The 23,147-nt window shown below is 38.5% G+C and overlaps 3 protein-coding genes across 4 annotated transcripts; all 3 read left to right on the top strand.

Moving 5' to 3' along the window:
* Positions 1 to 5,836: 5,836 nt before the first annotated feature.
* LOC148737027 (uncharacterized) lies at positions 5,837 to 11,202 on the top strand. Its single transcript, XM_088747851.1, has 5 exons — positions 5,837 to 6,497; positions 7,078 to 7,205; positions 7,493 to 7,569; positions 7,850 to 7,970; positions 9,573 to 11,202. The coding sequence occupies exons 2-5, from the start codon at positions 7,104 to 7,106 to the stop codon at positions 9,621 to 9,623; spliced, it is 351 nt and encodes a 116-aa protein (XP_088603977.1). The 5' UTR covers positions 5,837 to 6,497; positions 7,078 to 7,103; the 3' UTR covers positions 9,624 to 11,202.
* Positions 11,203 to 13,872: 2,670 nt separating this feature from the next.
* Positions 13,873 to 21,290, top strand: LOC111332133 (uncharacterized). Of its 2 annotated transcripts, none has more exons than XM_088747850.1 (6): positions 13,873 to 14,514; positions 14,605 to 14,654; positions 19,168 to 19,249; positions 19,440 to 19,610; positions 20,369 to 20,480; positions 21,010 to 21,290. In XM_088747850.1, exons 1-5 carry the CDS (start codon positions 14,287 to 14,289, stop codon positions 20,387 to 20,389), a joined length of 552 nt encoding a protein of 183 aa, XP_088603976.1. In that variant the 5' UTR covers positions 13,873 to 14,286; the 3' UTR covers positions 20,390 to 20,480; positions 21,010 to 21,290. The 2 variants fall into 2 exon arrangements, with proteins under 2 accessions (XP_088603976.1, XP_088603975.1); XM_088747849.1 differs by having other exon boundaries at positions 13,901 to 14,514; positions 20,998 to 21,288.
* Positions 14,880 to 17,449, top strand: LOC148737028 (uncharacterized). Its single transcript, XM_088747848.1, has 2 exons — positions 14,880 to 15,717; positions 16,503 to 17,449. Exons 1-2 carry the CDS (start codon positions 15,051 to 15,053, stop codon positions 16,916 to 16,918), a joined length of 1,083 nt encoding a protein of 360 aa, XP_088603974.1. The 5' UTR covers positions 14,880 to 15,050; the 3' UTR covers positions 16,919 to 17,449.
* Positions 21,291 to 23,147: the final 1,857 nt, after the last annotated feature.

The raw sequence follows: 23,147 nt of genomic DNA on the forward strand, positions 1-23,147 counted from the left end.
TTATTACAGAACCAGAACGCACAAAATGATCCTTAAATTAAAAAGCCAGAAATCGAGTAAAAACGAAGGTTACATAAAGAAAATAAGCCTGACTAAAGGATTACTCAAAGATCAGAAAACGATAGCAAAACTGACCGCTCTTTAGAACGAATAAAATCGGAAATAGACGAGAAATTCCGCAAAACCAACACGCCATACTCTTTTTTTTTTTTTTTATGCGCACGACCGGGCACACTCGACCCCAGGGTCACACGTGCGCGTAAGGAACGCTCATCACAATAGGATGCTATGAATATATGGGAAAAGGAGAAGAATTGGAGAGCAAAAATACGGCCCCTTGTATTCTCCGAAAAACATGCTGAAAACTTTGGGTAATATTTGTAATTATGATAGAGGTTGGATACGACACGCGCTATATCGGTTGAAAGGGCGTGCTCTATCAGAGTATAGAGCATAGACTGATTTAAAACTAACACGCTATCTGCCAATTTGTGCTGTGTCTAGCGTCTGTTCGTTAATTTTTTAAAGTGGCATTTCGGAATAAGCGAGCAGGTAGGTAGTAACAGAAGAACTAATCAAAGGTTTGTAGGCATGCCAAGCGCCGCAATTTGCGATATCATAACGCGTGCAAGGACAGAAAATCCTTAAAGAGAAAAGGAAATGGACAACTTGAGTTCCGAAGGCTTTCATGCCCAGTCAGATTGTAAAGTTACGTACGATAATAAAAATCGAACACAGCTAACACTCGTCTATTATATGAAGTTTCGTGTTTAAAACAAAACAGAACAGAAAAAGTTTTGGTCAAATTAAACTTGAAAATATATATAATATGGCATAAATATTAGAATTCATAGAAATCGTGTCGATGTCAGAGCTTCTGCGATCATTCTGAGGTGAATCACGGCTAGCTCATCTGGTGATACTCGGTCCTCGGAGAAAACACGCCTCAGAAATTACATCGGCCACGCGTCCCTTAGGTGAACTGAACTGTGAGCTCGCTCTGATGTCCTTTCCGATGCTTTCAGTATGACGGCCATATCAGTCACAGCATCCAACTTTTACGGCGCTGTCATCCTGAGTAATATTCTTGTTCCTATTTTTTCCTTCTTTTCATGTCAACAAAAAACAGAAAACAAAAAAAAAAAAAACAAAACAAAACAAAACAAAAAAACTAGCGCGTCTTTTATATATGAGCCACAATTCTGGCGGATTTCAGTGAACATTTCACATTCAGGAATTGTGATAAGACGAGCGCTTCAGCCAATGGTGTTAAATTCGGCCCGCCAAATTCGAACTATTTCCTTTTTTGTGAGCTATTACAGATCGTGAGCGAACTTCGATGGTATATAAACTTTGATGGCTCGACAGTCTTAACAGCTTTAGTTTTGTTCAACCAATCGGATCACTTGAACCATTCTAACAGGCATTCTCATTGGCTCATTGTAGTCTGCATCATGAGAGTATAGAGCATGTTGACCACACTGTTATTCGCACTAAAAATAAAGCTTGTTTTGAAAATGGAAAATAATGCGTAGGAAATTTAACAGATACTTCATTATAAAACAGATAGAAGAGCCATGACTGCACTCTGTTCTTCTCTTTTTGTAGATTAAATGTTTATTCACGCCTGTCATATAGACAGAATTACTTTCGCACGTTCAAATTTATAGCATTTTTTATTCCTTCAAATTTCTTTCTTCTTTTTGGTGATGAAAATATGGGTAAAGTTCCAAAAAGAAAGCGTTTGGCAAATGGTTTCACGTTGCGAGTTATTTCAGGACTCCTTCTCTATTTAATCATTTTGAAGCGACAGTCTACACTCTATAAACACTCTCACTCGCCAAATGAATGGGAAAACACCAAACTCAGTCCCGGTAGTCATTTCATTAGTTTTTATTGAAGGAGTTTATGGAACTGTGGAATTGTTTTGACTCCAACCTAGAATACAATAGACTTCAATTAGTCGAAATTGGCTCGTAGGGTGAAGAATTTATGTACCCCAAGGGAAGTTGATGAGTGATACTGTAGAAAAATTCACTGCCTGACGAGTGAATTCCACGTTAAATTTCACGCGAAAACTGACTCGTATAAATGAGAAAAGAATGCCTTTCATGTATCTCTTACACATTTTTCCTTTGTTCAAATCTAGTTGAGGAAGATTACAATGAACAAGGTATGAGCTCATAAGTAACACAAAAGGAGATGATTTTCTAAAATTCCATGTATCTGGACATTATTCTTTACGTTTATTGTTTTGGTTTTGAACTTGGGATAAAGTTTCAGAGGTCCTGAAAATAAGAACATTTAGGGGCATAATATATATTAGTTGCTAGGCTTGATTGCAAAAATTCAAATTTGATCATTTAATAACTATTAAAGTATATGGTAAAATATTTACAGAAAATTGTCAAATCCCTCAGACCTCAAGGTTTTCTGTAAATAATTGTTTTATTCAACATTACTCAATTATATTCTATTCTCTTCATTTGCTTTTTTAAGATTTTCTTTTTTGCCAACCTACGCGAGACGTTTTGCACGCCTAACAAAAGCTATCCTCTAATGTCTAATTTAAAGAAAGCTGTCGCCGTCTAAAGTTCTTGCAACAGAAAGATGGATATGGATTGGTGGGCCACGTCATTAAAAACATTTCGATACCAATCGGAATGCATGTTTAAAGTCACTGCAAAAGTTGGTGTACAATGGAAGACAGGTGTAAATCGATCAGCATGGGACCCTCAGGAAAAAAAGGCAAAGTTTTATGTCAACTAAGTGACTCGGACCACTTGCAACACCCAAATGATCTGAACTTGATGGCAGTCTTTATGTATAGGGGCACGGAGGTGAGAGTTTTATTTTTACTTATTTTTTTTGTTTTTGAGTTTGCTACTGTTGGTAAGCCTTGTGTACCGTTTGATAGAGTTTCCTCGCTCATCTGTGAGTCTTCGGCAACTCAGATGAGGCAATTCTTTTTCAAAACCTTTTAAAATGAGGCCTGAGAACACTTGAATCGGTCAAAAAGGAAAAAAAAGATAAATGAGTTAAGAAAATAAAGTTCCTATGTGACGCGCGTTCTGATTGGCTGAGAGAACATATCTTATCAGAGTATTAAGAAGGGGGAACGAATCGTTTCTCCCCCAACTGCTTACTTCGCACTTTACAACAGAACAGACCAAAGTCGAGGCTTCTTCATTTGTTACACAAAAAATGAAAAACTCCAAGGATGCCCCGTATGGATAGAAAGTATAAATGGTTCTCACGAATAGCATCTCCGTTATTTTATGAAAAATAAAGCTCAGAATCTTTTCCCATCAGAACAAGTGTTGTTTAAACATGTGCTACAATAATTCATCTTGCCTGGTTGGATTTACGGATGAGGGATACAAGTGTGTTTGTCCACCTGGTTACACGGGAGACCACTGTGAAAAAGGCAAGTGTTATTTTGCACCTGCGCTCTAATAATCATGTTAGCTACTACAATTATTCGTCTCTTTTGCATTCATGTTACCATGGTCTCGTATGCCGCGACATGTCTTCCGATGACTTACGAGTCATTTATTATCCAACTGTGCTTCTTAGAGTACAAATAAGGCCCAAGACGAGTACAAATGTCTTGCTGTATTTGTACTTCACAGGACTGCTTAGACAGGTTTTCTCACATCGCGCGAGCGACGAACTGGATTGTAAAGAAAATTGACGAAGCGATGGAAACTTTGCCAATCGAGTTAGCACAAAAGAACATGCAGATTCAGTCATTACAGTATGACTTGTACAAACTGAAAGAAAAATACCACAATGAGACGAAGTCACTGAGGAGTGAAGTGGAACGGGGAAGGGAAAAAGTTGGATCTCTGAAAGTGGAGATAAGGAGGTTGAAGGAACCTGAGACAGATAATACTATTAGTATAATGAGGTAAGCTCTTATTACATTATAACTTAGACACGAGCTTTCCAAGGTACTCTTGTTTTGGTCGTCATATTGAGAAGGAAAAAAAGCAGGAACTATGTTTGTAACTCAAGTCGCCAATTTCAGGGTATGTCATTAGAAAATGTTATACTGTATGATCTGAACCAAGTTGGTGGCTAAATAGAATTATTCTCGCATAGCAATTCAGGCGTGTCGCAAAGCAAGAACCTCTCGAATGTTTACTTCGCCCAACGATCGTGACAACTCTATTCATTACTAGTAGCACTTTACATCTATTTCTTTTATGCTGTCGATGATTCTCGATTTTAGGGGTCAACCTGTCGCATATAACGAGAAGCCGGGAGAACGGTGAAGTTGGGGTTGTCTCAAATGTGGCTATTTATTCTCTCAAGTTCAAGCTTGGAAAACTCGAAACCGAAACGCAAACTTTGAAAGAAAATGTGAAAAAAAAACTTGAAAAGGAGATATCAACTTTAAGTTTAATCAATACAGAAGCAAGGTATGTTGTTTGTTTGTAAGTTGGCTTGTTATTTTCTTCTTTGTATGTACGTGCCTGCAATTGTTTGCGTCTTTATTGTCTTGAGGTGACTCGTCGCAATTTCAACAGCTTCGAAATCTTCACAGAGATTCTGCCAAGTGCTGATTATTACGCATGCTTGAAGGTTGAAAACCAGAATAAAAGTTTTGAAAAGTTTTTGCTTTCCCCTTTATTTTCCCTTAAGGAGGAAAATACCCCAAACACTAGTTTTAAAGACGCAATGTTTTTGCAACTGTACCCATCGTCGGAACGGTATTATAATTTTACCGAAGGTTTGGACTGCCCGCCAACACGTTCGATCGCGAACAGAAGCTCCTTTCTCCTAAGAATGGTCGTTTCTCGGAAGAGATTATGTCTGCGGAAAATTTTCGAACATATATCGCGCCAAACGCTAATCTCTACCTGTCGTATTTTGCTATGGTATCCAAAAATACCAAACTAACATTAAATTACACTTTCCTGCAGCAATAAGGTAGCCCAGCTTTGCTCTGAAAACAACGCGCTTAAAACAGCCAGGAAGAAACTAATGGAAGAAATGCAAAAGCTTAAGAAAGTACAGGAGAGTTCCAGAGTTAAGGAAGATTCCGGCAGGCGACTTCAGAGGGTAAGGGTGCATGCGTTTCATTTATCCGCTGCATGCTAAACTGTAGCCTACCGTAATCTGCTATTCAGTTACCACAACTTTGGGGCAAGGTGGGGTTCTTCAAGAGAAGAATTAAGAAGACATCAGCAAATTGAGAGTGCATCATTTATGATGATGCGCCTTTCACATCAGTCAATCCTCTTGCCATCTGCTGGAAAACTCTGACGTAACCCGGAGGATTGAAACGGTCGTGTTCCTGATATTTGATTGGCCCTTGCGTTAATCAAAGGCAGTCGCAAGATAGAATATTACAAATCAGGGATTTGTTCTCAATAAAAGGCGCAGTAGTAATATTGAACCAATTTGTCGTGACGCCCTGCCTGACGTCACCATCTTGAGGTACCCGCTGTAATCAGACACAAATCTGCAAGGTTACAGAATTTCAGAGACTCAAGACATTCAAGTTAATATTTCTTTCTCTTATATCACATTTGCAGTCTCTACAGAAGCGCTTGAAAGACAATCAAGGAATTCGTCTGTTCTTGGTGAATTATCCACATGTAGCGAAACCCTGCCGGCTGTTGAGCGCAAGCGGGTGAAGCCAGAACCGAAGGAAAATTTCCAAAACTGGCTTTCAGGAGATGCAGCAAACAACATGGTCAAAGAGGAACCAAATCAGTGTGCTAATCAGTGATGTCATCATGTGCAGCTCAGCGCTAGCCTGCTTATTCATAGAGCATGTTTCATTCTAGAGACATAACGACATAATGGCATAAACATCACGAGCCACAGGTAAACGGAAGTTCAAATATTCGAAAAGGCTGGTTGCTATGGAGTGACGTCATAAACCGGATAAGTTTCCATCATCGCCTTGACAGCCTTTTTCGATAATTGCTCGCAGTAATCTGAGTAGTTGCTTGAATTTGTACAATCTCTGTTCCTGCTGGGTACAATGAAGCCTTTTGTTTATTAGGGGCTGGATCGGCCTATTGACATTTGGAGATTGGATTTCATATTAATATGCGTAAGCAAAAGCGGGAATGTTTAGTTTCCCGCGGTCGAGTGCAGTTATGGATCCCTTCAAACTTCGAAGGGTTGAATTGCTTCATTCTCCTCCAGATGTGTCAAGGGAATGGTTTATCTTAAATTTCAAGAAATGTGGCATAAGAGTCAGCAAGTTTTTTGAAGTAGCCTGTTGGTGGCACATTTTCCAAGCGTTTTGTACGGTCCAGCTTTAAAAAATGGCGGAAGCTTGGATGACCGATATGTTCAGAACAACAAAGTGGCCATCGCCTCTCTAGTTGGAGTTGTTTCTACCATCTTCCGGCAGAAATTCGAAGAAGGAGAAGTGGTGAGATATCTTTGGTTGATCGATAAAATAAATTCTTGATCCTGGATCAAGAAAAGCTTGGCAAACGTTACTTAGCATTTTCAAGCTAAGACGAACCGGGGTAAGTCATAACGTTTATATTTTTATTAAGATTAGAAAAAGTGAGTTTGTGTCTTATGTTTTGTTGTGAATGCTGGTTTCACGGTGTATCAGAACTCATCTCTGCTTGGCAGGAAAATCACATAATTGGCTGAGTTTGATTTTACGCTGAGCCTCTAAGTCTTCTAGCTATGATCACTTTTTATGGCTACTTTAGGAGAAATTTCGGGTTTGTTTCCTTGATAGGGTCTTGACAGTATTATAATTTATTTCATTTCTATTTTTCTACGATAAAAGATTTAAATCGCCAGAGGGATGCCATTGAGAAAACTGGAATAGTAGTTAATGGAAGATGCTTTAAAGTTAAATTTCCAGGTTATTTGTGTGTGCCAATCTTGACTCTTTATATTTTTTTTTATCTTATTATTTTTTATTTTTGCAATGTTTTTATGTTACATGTCTAGCTACGTGATAGTAATTATTGAATCCATTTTATGCTTGGCAGTGTTAGAAAATATCTGGGAAAGTATAACATTTGAGATCTTTGGTGTAGCTATTTTAACTTCAACTTCTTGTTATCTTCTTGTCTTTTTTCATGACAGTTACTCTTGATTACAAAACACTGATAATGCTGCTCAAGCAAAGAGCTGGTGATGCCAAAAAATACATCAATGAACTTTGCAAGCAAGGATTGGACACAGAGTGCTGTGTATTCTGCAAAGTTATTAAGGTAGGTTATACCTGCAATGCTAAATGACATGCATCATAGTGGAATTATACAATAACACAAAACATATTCAGCCTACTGGTATTTGTTATGCAATTTATTTATAATCAATTAGTGAGAGCTTTCTTGGCTTTCTTGACTTTACAGAAAGGCAGACGAAAGGTGTCAATAAAAGTGATAATATTTTATCTGTGGTGAACAGTGATTATATATCTACCATTAGTAGTGAACATTATATGACTTTAGCTCAGTTAATTCATTATTGAGTGATACATGCAATTTATTTGTAGGAATGTGCCTCTCCTGATGTTCCTTTTGGGGAAGCCTTTGCTGAGTGTTTCCTAAAGAGCAAAGCAAATATTGGGGGGTAGGTACAACTCTGCATTTCTGCATTGACTTGCATAAAAAGTTCCAGCTTGCAGTATGGTATTTCACTTTCTATTGGAATACATGTCTTTAATTCTCACTTGGGATACTTAGTTTGATGGACAGTTGGCATACTGCCGGCCGACAGTTGGCCGAGAGTTGGCCGACAGACTTTTAGGGGAGCTGTTCTTCACTTTTACCCAGTTACCAGCAAAAATATGGTAAGCTTGGATTATAGAGGTGGAAACTTTATTCACTGTTTTTTTTTCTGTCTGTTTCAGATGGAAGGGGTTAAGAGATGACTTGCTCTTTCTCCTTGAAGAGGAGCCATGTGATGTTAATTTATGTGCTCTGCCTGCAGTGTATGACATTTTAATTTTTAAATTCTGTGCACCCATTGAAGTAAGGCATAGTCAACATTGTATCATTTAAAAATTCTATTTTCTTGAAGTCTTATCCTGTAACAATATTATTTTGTTTAGTGTTGCCTGGTCACTTCTGAGATATATATTTATTTGTCATATTTCTAAGATTTATATGGCCTTTGGCGTAATGCCTGAGAGCTTCTGGGATATAGCAAACTTAGTTTTTCATTCACTGTTAATAGAGGGAAATTATGTCTTTCCTTTCTGGTTCACCCAGGCTGAAGTCCTTCATTCAGAGTAATGCCTGAGCAATTCTGGGATATATAACATACCTAGCTTTTCATTCATGGTCAATATAGGGAAGTGCATGTTGTCTATCCTTTCTGGTTCACACAGGCTGAAGTCCAGGCATTCAGAGTAATACCAGAGCACTTCTGGGATTTATAACATACTTAGCTTTTCATTCATGGTCAATATTGGGAAGTGTTGTCTATCCTTTCTGGTTCACCCAGGCTGAAGTCCTCGCATTCAGTGTAATGCCTGAGCGCTTCTGGGATATATAACATACATAGCTTTTCATTCATGGTCAATATAGGGAAGTGTTGTCTATCCTTTCTGGTTCACCCAGGCTGAAGTCCTGGCATTCAGTGTAATGCCTGAGCACTTCTGGGATATATAACATACTTAGCTTTTCATTCATGGTCAATATAGGGAAGTGTTGTCTATCCTTTCTGGTTCACTCAGGCTGAATTCCTGGCATTCAGTGTAATGCCTGAGCGCTTCTGGGATATACAACATACTTAGCTTTTCATTCATGGTCAATATAGGGAAGTGTTGTCTATCCTTTCTGGTTCACTCAGGCTGAAGTCCTGGCATTCAGTGTAATGCCTGAGCGCTTCTGGGATATACAACATACTTAGCTTTTCATTCATGGTCAATATAGGGAAGTGTTGTCTATCCTTTCTGGTTCACTCAGGCTGAAGTCCTGGCATTCAGTGTAATGCCTGAGCGCTTCTGGGATATACAACATACTTAGCTTTTCATTCATGGTCAATATAGGGAAGTGTTGTCTATCCTTTCTGGTTCACCCAGGCTGAAGTCCTGGCATTCAGTGTAATGCCTGAGCGCTTCTGGGATATACAACATACTGAGCTTTTTATTCATGGTCAATATAGGGAAGTGTTGTCTATCCTTTCTGGTTCACCCAGGCTGAAGTCCTGGCATTCAGAGTAATGCCTGAGCGCTTCTGGGATATATAACATACTTAAGTTTTCATTCATTGTCAATATAGGGAAGTGTTGTCTATCCTTTCTGGTCCATCCATATTGAAGTCCTGGCATTCAGTGTAATGCCTGAGCGCTTCTGGGATATACAACATACTTAGCTTTTCATTCATGGTCAATATAGAGAAGTGTTGTGTATCCTTTCTGGTTCACCCAGGCTGAAGTCCTGGCATTCAGTGTAATGCCTGAGCGCTTCTGGGATATACAACATACTTTAAGTTTTTTCATTCATGGTCAATACGGGGAAGTGTTTATCTTTTCTGGTTCACCCAGGCTGAATGGAAGTTCTGCTATTCACAGTAATCCCTTAGTGCCTCTGGGATACCTAACATTCTTATTTTCTTTGACATTCACAGGTTAATCAAGGGAAGTGTTGTCTATCGGCCTTACTGGTTCACCCAGGCTGAAGTCCTGGCATTCAGTTTAATGCCTGAGCGCCTCTGAGATATTTGACTTACTTAGCTTTTCACTGATGGTTAATATAGGGAAGTATTGTCTATCCTTTCTGGTTCACCCAGGCTGAAGTCCTGGCATTCAGTGTAATGCCTGAGCGCTTCTAGGATATACAACATACTTTAAGTTTTTCATTCATGGTCAATACGGGGAAGTGTTGTTTATCTTTTCTGGTTCACCCAGGCTGAACGGAAGTTCTGCTATTCACAGTAATCCCTTAGTGCTTCTGGGATACCTAACATTCTTATTTTCTTTGACATTCACAGGTTAATCTAGGGAAGTGTTGTCTATCGGCCTTACTGGTTCACCCAGGCTGAAGTCCTGGCATTCAGTTTAATGCCTGAGCGCCTCTGAGATATTTGACTTACTTAGCTTTTCATTGATGGTTAATATAGGGAAGTAGTGTCTATCCTTTCTGGTTCACCCAGGCTGAAGTTCTGGCATTCAGAGTAATGCCTGAGGTTTTCTGGCATATATAATGTGAAGATATTCTTGTGACGCAAACTTTTCTGTTATTTGAGCTCTTCACCTATATCTACAGCAGAGCGACAAGAATAAATAGCCGTTTGAGACAAAAATTTGAAAAACAGCTTCATTTACTGTTAAAAGTCGCCCTGCAAACCGCGACGGGAAGAGAACATTAAAACAAAAAATGCTGCCAAAAAAACTCAATAAATAACACAAGGCAAAACACTGCTGGTACATTTCTTTGCGAAGCTAGATCGTGAAACTCTGATGCGACGTTTTTGTAGGGCGTAAACACACGACGACGATTGATTTCCTGACAAACTGGGTAATATGAGATAATATAAAGTATGAAACAACACGAAGTAACGCGCACAGCCTCAAGTGATCGATATACCGTATTTCCTTGAATAAGTGCCCACCCCTTGGCCATTCAAACTTGTAACTCTGAATAAGCGCGACACCGGAACCCTTTCTTTTTCAGCTTTCATAACATTTTAAACTTTTACTACCTTAGATGAATATGTTGGGAGAGATTCTTGCTTTAAGAGTTATATTACGCCGATGTATTATCTTTCCTTTTTATATGGCTGGCTTCGCAAGCGGTGCAAGATGCAGCGAATTCTGTGAGCTGATTGGCTATTAACCCTTGCTTATTTTTCGTTTTCTGCGGTGGCCAGCGTTGCAGCCATTTTGTCTTTGTGTAACCTGCAGGCAAGCTCTCGCTTGGCTCTTATCGCTTGGCTCAGGTTTGAGTTTTCCTGCTTAGTCAATAACGCATTACTGGATCTACCGCGCTCTATGTTAATTTCCAAACCACTCTAGCGCACAGCGCTTGACTCAGTATTTAAAGTTGGTTTTTCGGAAAAAGTCAACGTCCCACCCCTCTCAAGAAGCTTTTAGAATATAAAAATTCAAGGACTTTCTAAGGATTGGTTAAATTCATTGGGGGACTTGCCCTGAAATTAACAGACTTGCAAGACAGTACGAACCCTGTTAAAGTTCAAGGGAGTTTAAACTTGTTCGTAACGTGTCATTAAACGAAAGTTGGTCTTTGTCTGTTTAAAAGCTTTGTCAGCTTGTTCAACATCTATCTTGATTTGAAAACAATTATTATTACCCCCGGTCTCTGTTTATTCACGATTTTAATCATCGTTGCGGAGGAGGTAGCGCAAAGAGATTTTCAACACCAGTGCGTTAATCACATCGTACCTATAATGTCTGTAATCTCTCGCAACTATCTAGAGGATTCCGGCACCAATATAGGTCATATGAAGGCCAGTGACAAAGAATCTTATGTGTACTGCATGAATATCGTTTAAAAAAACTGGAACAGTGTGTAAACTATAAATGCGACATAAAATATCAGTGAGAAAAAGCCGCCATGTATTGTGGACTCTGCGTTAAACAGCAAAAGAAATTATAGGTTGTAATACGCCGAGTTTATTCCCAATAACTGGTAACCGGATGCTCAAAAATTACAGCACCAAGCGTCAGCTGTCAAAGATTCCGAACACAGCGGAAAAAAAGTCGTCGGTTCTGGAATTTACTTTGTTTCCGATCCGAAAACAAAAATCTGGTAAAATTGATTAGAAAACAAAACACTCAGGCCGCCAGTTAAATGTCGTAGTAAATAAGCGTCGCAGCCTATGTCAGTATTAATGAAGTTAACTAAATCCGCAAGCATTGACTAAGAAATGTTTCTTCGACGTGACTGTAACTGCCGCAACACACTCCGGGCGAGCGCTTTGTCTTGTCACTATTTTTAAGCGCCGGCCATGTACACTTTTTTCGGATACGGCTTCTTTAATTACCTTTTCACGCCATAGGATGATGACATGATTGTGTAAAAGTTGACGCCTCTATCAGATTAGGAGCGAAATACGATCAAAAATTTTACCCAAGCAAGCCACTGGTATCCAGCAGAGAATGCGGACTAAAAGTACGGATTCTCTGCTGGATACCTAGACTTTTTTCGGTTGCTAACGGCGTGAGGCTCGTTATGGTAGTTCACATGAGCTTCATCAGGGCATACGGGCGTAAGGACTTGAGGGTGAAGGGGGGGGGGGGGTCATCCTGTCATTATTTTAACGATATGAACATGCAAAACTGATAACACTTGCGACATGATCACACAAACATCTTTTCTGTATGCCTCTATGCTAATATCGTTTTCTATTTACCCCTCATATCGCAATTGTGAACAAGGTTGCAAACAATTTAACTTTGTCGCGATGCATGTATCGTTTAGTTCCCATTTTTTCGTCATGCCCACGGGTTTACAACACAATTTTAACAAAAAAATAACCTTCCCATGTCGTTACGCTTATTTCTACAAGTTCTTATCAGTAGCTTGAACCAGACTTGGGATATTGCGGCGCAAAAAAAAGGGCTAAATCTTAGTTTTTTATTGATTGCATTAAAAACATCTGATGCTGGATTAAAATGTGATTACTTTTGGCATGCGTTGAAGGATGAAAATTGTCGCGAGATTACATTGATTGTTTACAAGAAGTGCCTCATACTGTCTTTGACAAAATAATACAACCGGGATGGGATCGTATTTTATAACAATAGTGGCGTTAAACGGGATTTTACAGCTGTCAAATTCTTCTCTTCTAATACATTATTCTCTATATTTTAATCGTTTTCCATCCCCAGATACGGATATTGATCCAAACCCTGATTCGAGATGAAGAAACTTAGAAAGAAACGCTTTTTGAACTTAAGTTGATGGCCTTCTGGCATGTAAGGTTGTTCTTATTTCACGTGCACCCTAACTTTAACTTTAGATGCACCCTTTAGGTGCACCCTAATCTAACTTTAGATGAGTGGGTTCAAGCCGTTTTAAATGATCATCTCAGTCTTCCCAGTAGCTCATTAAATATGCATAAACATTTCGACCAATCAAATCCCTCACTCATCGGTGAACAAGCCAAGGTGATCGCTGCGAAATGCGTCGGTTAAAGCCCGTCGTCCTTGATGTGAAGAATATTGGGCGCGATGGAAAGAAAACCACTGTATTGATTCCGCTGAGAGTGGATCTTGGGAAGCAGCCTCATAAGAGTACGGAGGAAAATAGTCAGGACACCAACAGTCCAATAAAACAAGATGTCCCTCTTGACGATCTCGACAAGCAGGAACTCTCAACTTAACAGCAAAATCGTGTTCTGAGTATCTCTGCTAACTGGGAAAAGGTACGGGAAAAGTTGCTGAATTCGTACATTGAAGAACAGTATCTTCCAGACAATACTAACTGTGTGAGCCGTCAAAAGAGTATCGCTACAACACGATGTGAATACTGTGGCCCTCGCCAGTACTTCTGTGTTGAATGTGCACGAGCTCTACATGTCAATCGAAACAAGTCTCATGTACTTGAGCAATGGAAGGTGTGTATGAATATTTTGGGGCCGGTTGTATTCTAGCTACTTTTAGTGTAACATATCTGGTTAAACTGTACTTTTACCTACTTCTTACTTTCTTTATTTTAATAGGATGGGGTATTTTCTCCTTTGTATGCAGATGAGGCAACTGTTAGCTATGGCCATTCGTGCAGAACCGCAACAGTAAAGCTGTTCAGACTTCTGGATCCCTCAGGTCAGTTCATTTCATTTATAGTGGTTAGAAAATACTAGAATGGTTTTAAACGAAGCGTTCTTTTACAATTTCATATGCTCCTTTGTCACATTTTCCTGCCGCTTGCCTAAAATCAAGAACGCTGATGATAATGATACGATATTTAAATTCTCTAAATATGTCAGGGCCAATAATTGGCTGTCCAATAATTTCTAAGTATTGGACCAGGTAATGCCCTGAATGATCGCACATGCAATTAAGTTTTGTAATGATATGGCTTGCCATTAAGTCCAAAGAGAAACAATAAACTTGGCTTGCATCTATCTGTAAGAGCCTTTTCTGACGTGCTGGGAGAATATTGGCCCTTGGACTTTTCATTACAGACCTCGCTGCACTTGGTTTGTACTTTCAAGACCTCGGGCCAATATTCTCCTAGTATGGCCCTCGCGGTTGGTTAATAAGGTGTCTACATGGCCCTCAACAAAGTAAGAGGTATGTAAAGCTGTATGTAATGTTTTTTTTTTTTTTTCGTTTTGTTTACTTAACTTCATAAGTTGTTCATTTATTTTTTTGTGAATGTCTGGAAATCATCGCCTCAAATATGTACAAGTGTGTGATTGTGAGCCGCATACTGTCACACTCTTGAAATGTCAGTTCTGGCCAGGGTCACCAGAAAATCCCACCACAGGATTCAGCTTCAAACTGATGGAGTTTGTGGAGAAGGTCTTTCTTCATTGTCAAGTGTCGCTGCTAAACATCACAGATGTGATCACAGAACTCAATCCTCAGCTACAACCAACACATGTAGGTTTGCTTGCAAAGAGTCTTTTTCAGACATATGACCAGACTTTTTTTAATTGATTGATTTTGGTTGGACGGTATGTTTCTTTTTAGGTGAGCTCAATTTACAGTATCCTTAATTCAGAATGCTTTGAAGAATTCAGGTAGGTGTGGTTATAGGTTGACAGTATCAAAGCTGCTAATTTTTGGACGTACAAGGTCTACTAAGGTATTATTGATTTTTGAATTAATATAATTATTACTACTATTATTATTGTTGTTGTTCTTGTTATATTGTTATTATTATTATTATTAGTAGGAGTAGTAGTAGTAGTAGCAGCAGCAGCAGCAGCAGCAGCAGTAGTAGTAGTAGTAGTAGTAGTAGTAGTAATAGAGAGCTTTAGATTCGAGTACGAGAACGAGTACGAGCACGAGTTTTGACCGCGTGAGATCTGGCACTAGTATCTCGTACTCGTAGTCGTGCTGACGAAGATTGTAACTTTAGATTGTAAACAAATGTATCGATCCAGGTGCGAGGGTGTTACTGTAACAATCTCGCCATGTTTAGCAAAAAAGCTATCCTAGAAGCATCCGTTTACCTCCTTGGAGATGAAGAGATTGACGTAGAAGATTTCCTGGCGATTTATGAAATCGCAACGAAGAGAAGACAACATCCTTACAAGCAGTATGAAAGGATTGACGATGTTTTTTACGCCATTTCTCCAGAAGAGTTTGAAGCAGAGTTCAGGTTTGGTATCACAGAATTGCCTCTCCTTCTTCGGGCATTAGCAATTCCAGAAATGTTTACTTGCGCCAATGGCACGGTATGTTCAGGAACGGAAGGGCTCTTGATTTTATTGAAACGTTTTTCTTACCCATGTCGTCTCTCGGATATGATTCCTCGCTTTGGTCGTTCAGTGCCCGAGCTGAGCTTAATCTTAAACGAGGTGATCATCTTTATTTACACAAACCATGGGTACTTGCTGAGAGATCTGGATCAACCCTGGCTGAGTAGCCAACATCTGGAAGACTTTGCTCTTGCTGTCCATGGAAAAGGAGCAGCTCTTGAGAACTGCTGGGGGTTTGTAGACGGGAAAGTTCGCCCGATTTGTCGCCCAGGGGAGAACCAGCGTGTGATGTACAATGGGCACAAAAGGGTACATGCCCTAAAGTTTCAATCAGTTGTTGCGCCAAATGGTTTAATAGCCAATTTGTATGGACCAGTTGGTAAGCTAATACGATTATTTGCATCGTTCTACTGTAATGCCTCCCCTTAATTAAGCCCCCAAATTTGAAACTGAATTGAAGTGTGACTACCGTAAATCCTCGAATTAGAGCCCCCTTGAATAAGCGCCCCCTTTGAATAAGTGCCCCTCCTATCGACCAAAATTTAAAATAAGTACCCCCCTCGAATAAGCACCCCCTCCCCTCCCCTCATTTTGTGGAAGAGTACTAAGACCACAAAGGATGCATAGTTTTTGTCATGTAGTATTAGATTTGTACATTGCATTTATGGTGATTTAAACTCTAGGATCAGTTTTTTGTCGATAAACAGCTAATGTTGTTTATGTGCAGATGATGTATTAAAAAATTGGTCATGTCAGGCCACCATTTGGGAAAAATTAAATAAGCGCCCCTTCTCAATTAAGTGCCTCCTTTGAATAAGCACCCCCATTTTCTCATAAATTTGAATTAAGCTCCCTGGGCGCTAATTGATTTGAGGATTTACGGTATCTACACCTACAGGAGTGGGCTGGAAAAATAAAATCTATCAGGAAACATTTTTGATAGTCAACCTCATGATAAGAGCTTCATTAAATGTAGCCTACCCTTGAATCCTTACTCAAAAATCTATAACCCAGCCCCTACTAAATCAAAATGACTATTGGCCAATTAATTTGGAAAATGAAATCACAGTCTGTAACTCAATAGTTACCTGCAGCTACAAGAGTGTTATAACACCAGCTACTAAATAAATCCAAGTATGTTTACTCTATAAATTTTCCTTTCAGAGGGTAAAAGGCATGATGCTGGTATGTTAAGAATGTCTGGCCTCCTTCATAACCTTCAGCAGCATTCATTTGATACCAGTGGACAACTACTGTGTATATATGGTGACCTCGCCTATCCACTCAGAATTCATCTTCAGGGACCATACAAGGGTGGTCTATTGATGGTTGACCAAGAAGAATTCAACTCCTCTATGAGTAAAATCAGGGAAGCTGTGGAGTGGGTGTTTAGCGACATAGTAACATACTTCGCTTTCCTAGATTTTAAGAAGAACTTAAAGATTGGATTATGTCCAGTAGGTGTAATGTATTCAGTGTGTGCTCTGCTTAGGAATGCACATACCTGCTTATATGGATCAACTACAAGCACCTATTTTGATGTTCAACCTCCTACATTAGATGATTATTTTCAGGTTTAAAGCTCTTGATTTGCTACATCATAGTTAGCACTAACTATGGCTGCATTAAAGTAATACAGTTTGGCAAAGGGATGAGGAGATAAAAAAGAAGAATTGAACCAAAATCATGTAATTAAATTTTCTGCATGTAAATTTCTATTGTATAGTTAGCTATGAAAGGAGTAGTTGATGACGATGGGATGTGGATCCATGACCATCAATTTTTTTTCCATGCTGGAGAATTTTCAAATCTAAATTAATTTACTTGAGAAAATCAAATTGTAAATATGTATAATTTTTTATTTAAAAACAGCTGAACTGATTTTGTAATAATAATGCAGTACATTTATATGACACAACTACTTATATATTTGTAAAAAGATATAAAAAATGTATTCAAATATTTTACAGTACAAACTATTCCTTAATTTTTATTTCATAAATATAATGGTATTAAATATGACAATAATTAATGAGAAGCTAACAAAATGTTTCAGTGTTCAAGGTTTTATCAATGCAAACTCACTATCTTCATTAAAGGCTTTCAAATAACGAATTGAAAACTATAGTTTGAACACCTCAAAACTCTAATCATGGTTATGTTAAATACACTTGCTGAATTGATTAGAAGTTAAATGGTGAGCTAATAAATTTTTCAGTTTTCAAGCTTTTTCATCAAAGTGCAAACACCAAGTTCATAAAATTTGTTAAAATAAGAAACTATAGTTTCAAAACCTCAGTCATCGTGTATTAAATGTAAAGCTCAATTGAACTTTTTAACTATTTCAGCAAGTGTATTTAACATAGCCATGTTCATTCCTTGTTTTTGCTGCTGGAAGTGCTGTTGTTGCTGCTGGAATTGTTGCTGTTGCTGAAGCAGCATTGCTTGGAATTGCTGTTGTTGACGCAATTCCTCGGCACGCAATTCAAGCTCTCTTTTTTTGTTGAGCTGTTGTTCAGCTTGTTCGGATGCTTTTCTCTCAATGCTACGTTCCAAGAGTTCCGTGACACTGGTGTGGCTTTTTCTCTTTTTGGGTGTCGTACCATCAGAGTTTTCTTCATCGTCCGTGCTGGTTCTTCGTTTTGTTTCGCTTAACTTCTCCGTTGCTCGTTTCCTCATCTCTTCGGCCGTTGCTTTTTCACTTTCTTCTTTCCCCTGCTGCTGCTCCTGCCAATCCACAATCTGATCATGGATATTGGTCAGGGCCTGGTATATCTCGTCGTATTCAACATCCACCCCACTAGCCCTACTTTCTTCCTTTTCTCTTTTCTTGAAGTCTTGGTATAACTTATCAAACTTCTCTCTTGCTGATCTTCGAGTAACTTTCATTCCACTCTCTTGCAAATGTTCGGCGATTTTCGTCAAGATATACCTCTCTCTTTTGAACCTGGTCGGTACTTGTGTGGCTCTTCAACCAGTACTTCTCTGAGAAGCATAGCTTCATGTTTCCTTTTCCAAATGAAAAGTTCTCGTTTCGCCATCGCTACGAAGAAAGTCAGGAAAGTGTCAACCATATCACAACAACTCACTGTTTATATCTCTCATGCATGTTTAAGTTTAAAGGGTGAAAGTGCTTTCTAAGGCCTTCATTTTCCAATTTAAATTTTTCGACTGGCGATATGTTGTTTACATGTATAGACCTCAGAATCTCGTGAGAATAGGTCAACCAAAAAGTACCAAAAACAAATGGAATCAGGGTTTGTAATAACATTCAATTCGATAAAACCTCTGTATACGGCTTTAAGTTTGCTTTTGCTGACTTAGAAAAAGACTAGCGTAAGTTTAAAGTACAAAATACTCACCTTTCGAAACTCGTTCTCTGGAGGACGACTTCTGGTCAAAATCTCGTTGTCGACGAGCGGCGGACGACGAGTTTCCCGCTCCCGTGACAGTGTCACAGAGAACTACGCATGCGCAATGTGAGCATGCTAGTAAACTCGTACTCGTACTCGTTCTCGTACTCGAATCTAAAGCTCTCTATTAATAGTAGAGGCAGTCACATGATTTACAAGTGCTTCTTTATATAATTGGTATATTTCTTTATTTATTTTCTAGTTGCCCAGCTTAAATATGTAAATGTCAAACTCATGCTTTGCCTTTGTCACTTTTGTGTTCATATGATTCAAAGATACATTGACTGTCTGTTTTAAGGAAAATATCCCATTTACATAAATTTACAAGACACATTTCTTGCTGTACATGTACATCTACTGACTTGCTGTAAGAAAATAATTAGTCCTAATTGACATTTTGTTGTTTTCACGTGAAGGTATTTCATGCATCAGTACAAGCATTGTACAAACTACAGTGGAAATTTGTACAATGGAGCTTGGTGTCCCATATGTCCAAGGGTAACTATACATTGTAATTTGTTCTGAATAGTAGCTTGCACTTGAGGAATATTATTTTGGCATTCATTTTGGGGCACACAAAAGGCACTCATCTTTACACTAGTGCTACAGTTCTGCAGTATTCATTTTATGTTGCTGTTGCTGTTCTGTTTTATATCTATTTTTCTCTTTTCCCCTCTCTTTTGAACAGGATGATGGTGTACTCATTGAAAGCATGGATGGGTGCTTTGGATTGTGTAGAAAAAAGGACAAAGGGCATGATTTAGGAACACCCAAACATGGAACACTCCTATTTGCAGACCAGGATGATGTTGACAATTTTGTCAACAGTTATGGCAAAGCTGGAGCAGACATGGAACAGGTCTGTATATAAGATGATGCAATGCTCAGATGTTAATTTGAGAACTGTATAATTTTCCTTTTGGCCCTTTGAATTCAAGATTTCCTGTTTTTGTCCCTTTTTTATCACAGAAGTGCAGTAAGTTCCATGCTGGAGAGGTTCCTTCAGCTTTAAGATCAAAAGGCAAAAACAAACTCTTTGACAAAAAAGGTGTCTTTGGGCGAGTATGCAGACATGACTTTCCTAAAGGATTCCTTCACATAAAGCATGGTGAAAGGTATGGCGTATAATTATGTAAATACATTTTACCTAATGTTGTGCTCAATCCTACATGTATTGTATATATGCACGATCCTTCGTAGTAAAGCACTATTTGAGCAATAGTGAAAATCAGACCTGAAAAAAATTTCAGGCCTGTACGGTATTCGAACCACTGACCTCTGCGATACTAGTGCAGCGCTCTATGAATATGAAACATACATATGTTTCATATGTTTGTTGTTCCTACATATATTGTCTGTTAGAGAATTACATGATAGAGCCTGCCATGATTATTATGAATTTGTCATGCTGACAATTAGCACACTTGGATATACATTATGCAGGAGCATCCTATGATTCTTTACACTTAAATAGCATCACCATTGTATAACTTTGTTATTAATTTGAATGTCATATTATAGGAAATATATTCAATTTGTCTTAGGTTTTGTGTAAAAAGATATAAAAGAAAAATTTGGTTATTGATTCACTTTTTCAATAATCTTTTCTCTCTACAGAATATCATACTCTGTTTATGAGCTTAAGAGGCTTAGAAGTCTTAATGAGAGCACCAGAAGCAGAGTAATCATCATGTATGACATCGCTTGTCTATTAGCACACCATTTGAAGGTAAGTAAATTTTTTGAACATGTATGTGCAGGAGGTTAAATGGTAGTTCTAAAGTGCTATTTAATTTTGTAGAACTGTCCAAAGTATTTTCTATTAAATTTGGGATGAAATAAAATAATTTATTGGAACAGTCTGGAATTATGTGAATTGTGGAAATTAAATGAAGATGTAATCGTCAGAGTTATGAACTGAATTTTGAGTAGTTGGCTCAATCAAATAAAACTTAATTTTTGCAGCTCACGTAAACTTGTCCATTGCCTGTTTCATCACTTCCTCTCATGGGTACTGGCTTGCTCCCAACATATGGGGGTTCATAGCTCAGTGGCTAGAGCATTGTAATGACAATGTCACGGGCTGAAATCCCAATGGGGCCAGATTCGTGTCTTCTTTGTGTTTGGTTAAATTCCCATTATTGCTTACATTTACATTGCATGAATATCTGTCAGGATCACTTCTTAATTCCAGAATAGTTTGTTACTTTTGACACAATTTTCATTTACATGATTATATTTGTTAGTGTTCATCTCAGGAAAGCCTCTTGGAAGGTGTTGATGTTGCCATACCCATATTCCATTGCTATGGGCACAAGGCATCATGTCAGGTTAGTAATTATATATCAGTTTAACGGTAAATGGCTTGGTGACAATGTGAAGAAATGTGTGGCAATACCACGACATTGGTTAAATACAGTTGTAATTATAATAAACATCCCACGCTTACCAATGGGTGAGCAGTGTGGGATCAGAAATCTGACAGCAGTTTCCAAAATCAAAAGCAAATGATCTCCAAGCGTCAGCTTAGCAAGCGAGGTAAAATGTTTAAGCATATGTACATGTTCCTTTTTAAAAGAGTGGCCACCCTACATAAACCTATCAGCTTCGGAAAAGACCACCGGCCAGTGAACCTTTACTCGTGGTTAATTTTACCTACATTGAAAATTAAATTAGGTGGTTTTAGTGGTTGTTATCTTTTGAGTGTTTGTTTTACTGGAAAGTGGGGGCGAGAATGCAATGCGGGAGGACTGGTCTCACGCCTACTGGCTCGGTAAACATATTTCTGCGCTAACTCTCCACTGTTTTCCTAACTCAAGATGGTGCTTTGAACACTCGATTTGGAAATCGAGTGTTCAAATCTACAAGCTCTCATCACTAGCGTGAATCAGACTTAGGATATTGCGTCGCAAAAAAAGGGCTGAATGTTAGTTTTTTATTGATTGCCGTAAAAACATCTGATGTTTGACTAAAATGTCATTACTGTTGGTTTTTCCAGGCGTTGAAAGATGAAAATTGTCTCGAGCTTACATTGATTATTTACAAGAAGTGCCTCAAACTGTCTTTGACAAAATAATACAGCCGGAAAGGGGTCGTAATTTATGACACCAGTGGCGTTAAACGGCATTTTACAGCTGTCAAATTCTTATCTTCCAATACATTTTTTTCCATCACTTTCCATCCTCAGATACGGATAGCGATACAAACCCTGATTCGAGATGAAGCAATGTAGAAAAAAACGTTTTTCAACCTTAGTTGATGGCCTTCTGGCAAATAAGGTTGTTCTTTCTTCATACAGCCAATGATTTATTTGTCCAAAAACCTTGCAAACTTGCATAAAAGCTTAATAGAAAGCTATGAGTTAAAAGGCAACAACATATGGCAAGTGGAAACTTCGTGCGAAAGAGTCGCGTCAAGGAGCAAAAGAAAAACGCTTTTTTGATGATTTCGTGGACACTTCGTTAATAATGTTCGTGACGAATATTCTGAAAGCTTGGCTGACTCGACAGTAATTTGTTTTCAAACTGTTACGCACCCCTGTCGTATAAACAGACTAATGTTCGCCTGTTTACATCAATCTAGCTTTTTCACTTTATTGGCGATAAAAAAGAGTTGGGAAAAGATCCAAAAAGAACATTTTTGGGACCTAGTTCACATTGCGTGACGTTTCAGAACTATTTCTTTATTGAATGTTTAAGTAATCATTCTGAAATAACAGTCTTTACCACCAAATGTCAAGTCATTGAATGGGAAACACCAAACCCGCTGGTGGTTTATGTGTTTTATTTAAGGAGTTTTTGAAATTATGGAATTGTTTTGACAGAATACAAAAGACATACATACATAATGAGTGATAGTACAAATAATCATCATAACAATTGGTATCTCTAGATTTTTCTTTTCTTCTTTTTGTTTTCTTTTTTCGTCGTTCTTTCATTTCGTTTTGATTATTGTTTCGGAGAAATTTCTCTTTTAAAATTCCACAAAACAGAGGCTTGCAATGGGCATTTTTCATGCACAGATGACGTTTGAAGAAAGTAGTAAACAGGAACAGTTAAGAAACTTAATAGCCCGCCCAATCTAAATTAATAATAAATGACGGTAGAAATAAAACTTGGACGTTTTGGCTCTACAAGAACCTAGCAGTGCCAGAGATGGGCAACTGATGGTTGCTGCATTTATCTCACTTTACTGAAAAGATTTTTGTAAAGCGAACCACTCTGATAGTTGGTTAAAAACGCTTTCTTCTTTGACAAGACTCTGAAAATGGCCCGCCGTCGCTGCCCGATGGTCTCTTTCATATTTCTTCTTTTTTGGTTTGGAGGCTGGTGCTACACCTTAACAGTTGCAAACCATGGTAAGTTAACTTTGAAATTCTTTTGTCTGGGTTGGATGA

Source organism: Stylophora pistillata, chromosome 2 (assembly GCF_964205215.1).
Source record: "Stylophora pistillata chromosome 2, jaStyPist1.2, whole genome shotgun sequence".
Taxonomy (NCBI): Eukaryota; Metazoa; Cnidaria; class Anthozoa; order Scleractinia; family Pocilloporidae; genus Stylophora; species Stylophora pistillata.

What these genes read in the sequence shown, in the direction of transcription:
- LOC148737027 (XM_088747851.1), top strand. Translation starts at nt 7,104, where the DNA reads ATGCTGCTCAAGCAAAGAGCTGGTGATGCCAAAAAATACATCAATGAA. An exon ending in TATTCTGCAAAGTTATTAAG is followed by an intron (nt 7,206 to 7,492) that starts GTAGGTTATACC and finishes ATTTATTTGTAG; the next exon opens with GAATGTGCCTCTCCTGATGT. An exon ending in AATTCTGTGCACCCATTGAA is followed by an intron (nt 7,971 to 9,572) that starts GTAAGGCATAGT and finishes TGACATTCACAG; the next exon opens with GTTAATCAAGGGAAGTGTTG.
- LOC111332133 (XM_088747850.1), top strand. Translation starts at nt 14,287, where the DNA reads ATGTCTGGAAATCATCGCCTCAAATATGTACAAGTGTGTGATTGTGAG. An exon ending in GAATGCTTTGAAGAATTCAG is followed by an intron (nt 14,655 to 19,167) that starts GTAGGTGTGGTT and finishes TTTCACGTGAAG; the next exon opens with GTATTTCATGCATCAGTACA. An exon ending in GGTGTCCCATATGTCCAAGG is followed by an intron (nt 19,250 to 19,439) that starts GTAACTATACAT and finishes TCTTTTGAACAG; the next exon opens with GATGATGGTGTACTCATTGA.
- LOC148737028 (XM_088747848.1), top strand. Translation starts at nt 15,051, where the DNA reads ATGTTTAGCAAAAAAGCTATCCTAGAAGCATCCGTTTACCTCCTTGGA. An exon ending in CAATTTGTATGGACCAGTTG is followed by an intron (nt 15,718 to 16,502) that starts GTAAGCTAATAC and finishes TTTTCCTTTCAG; the next exon opens with AGGGTAAAAGGCATGATGCT.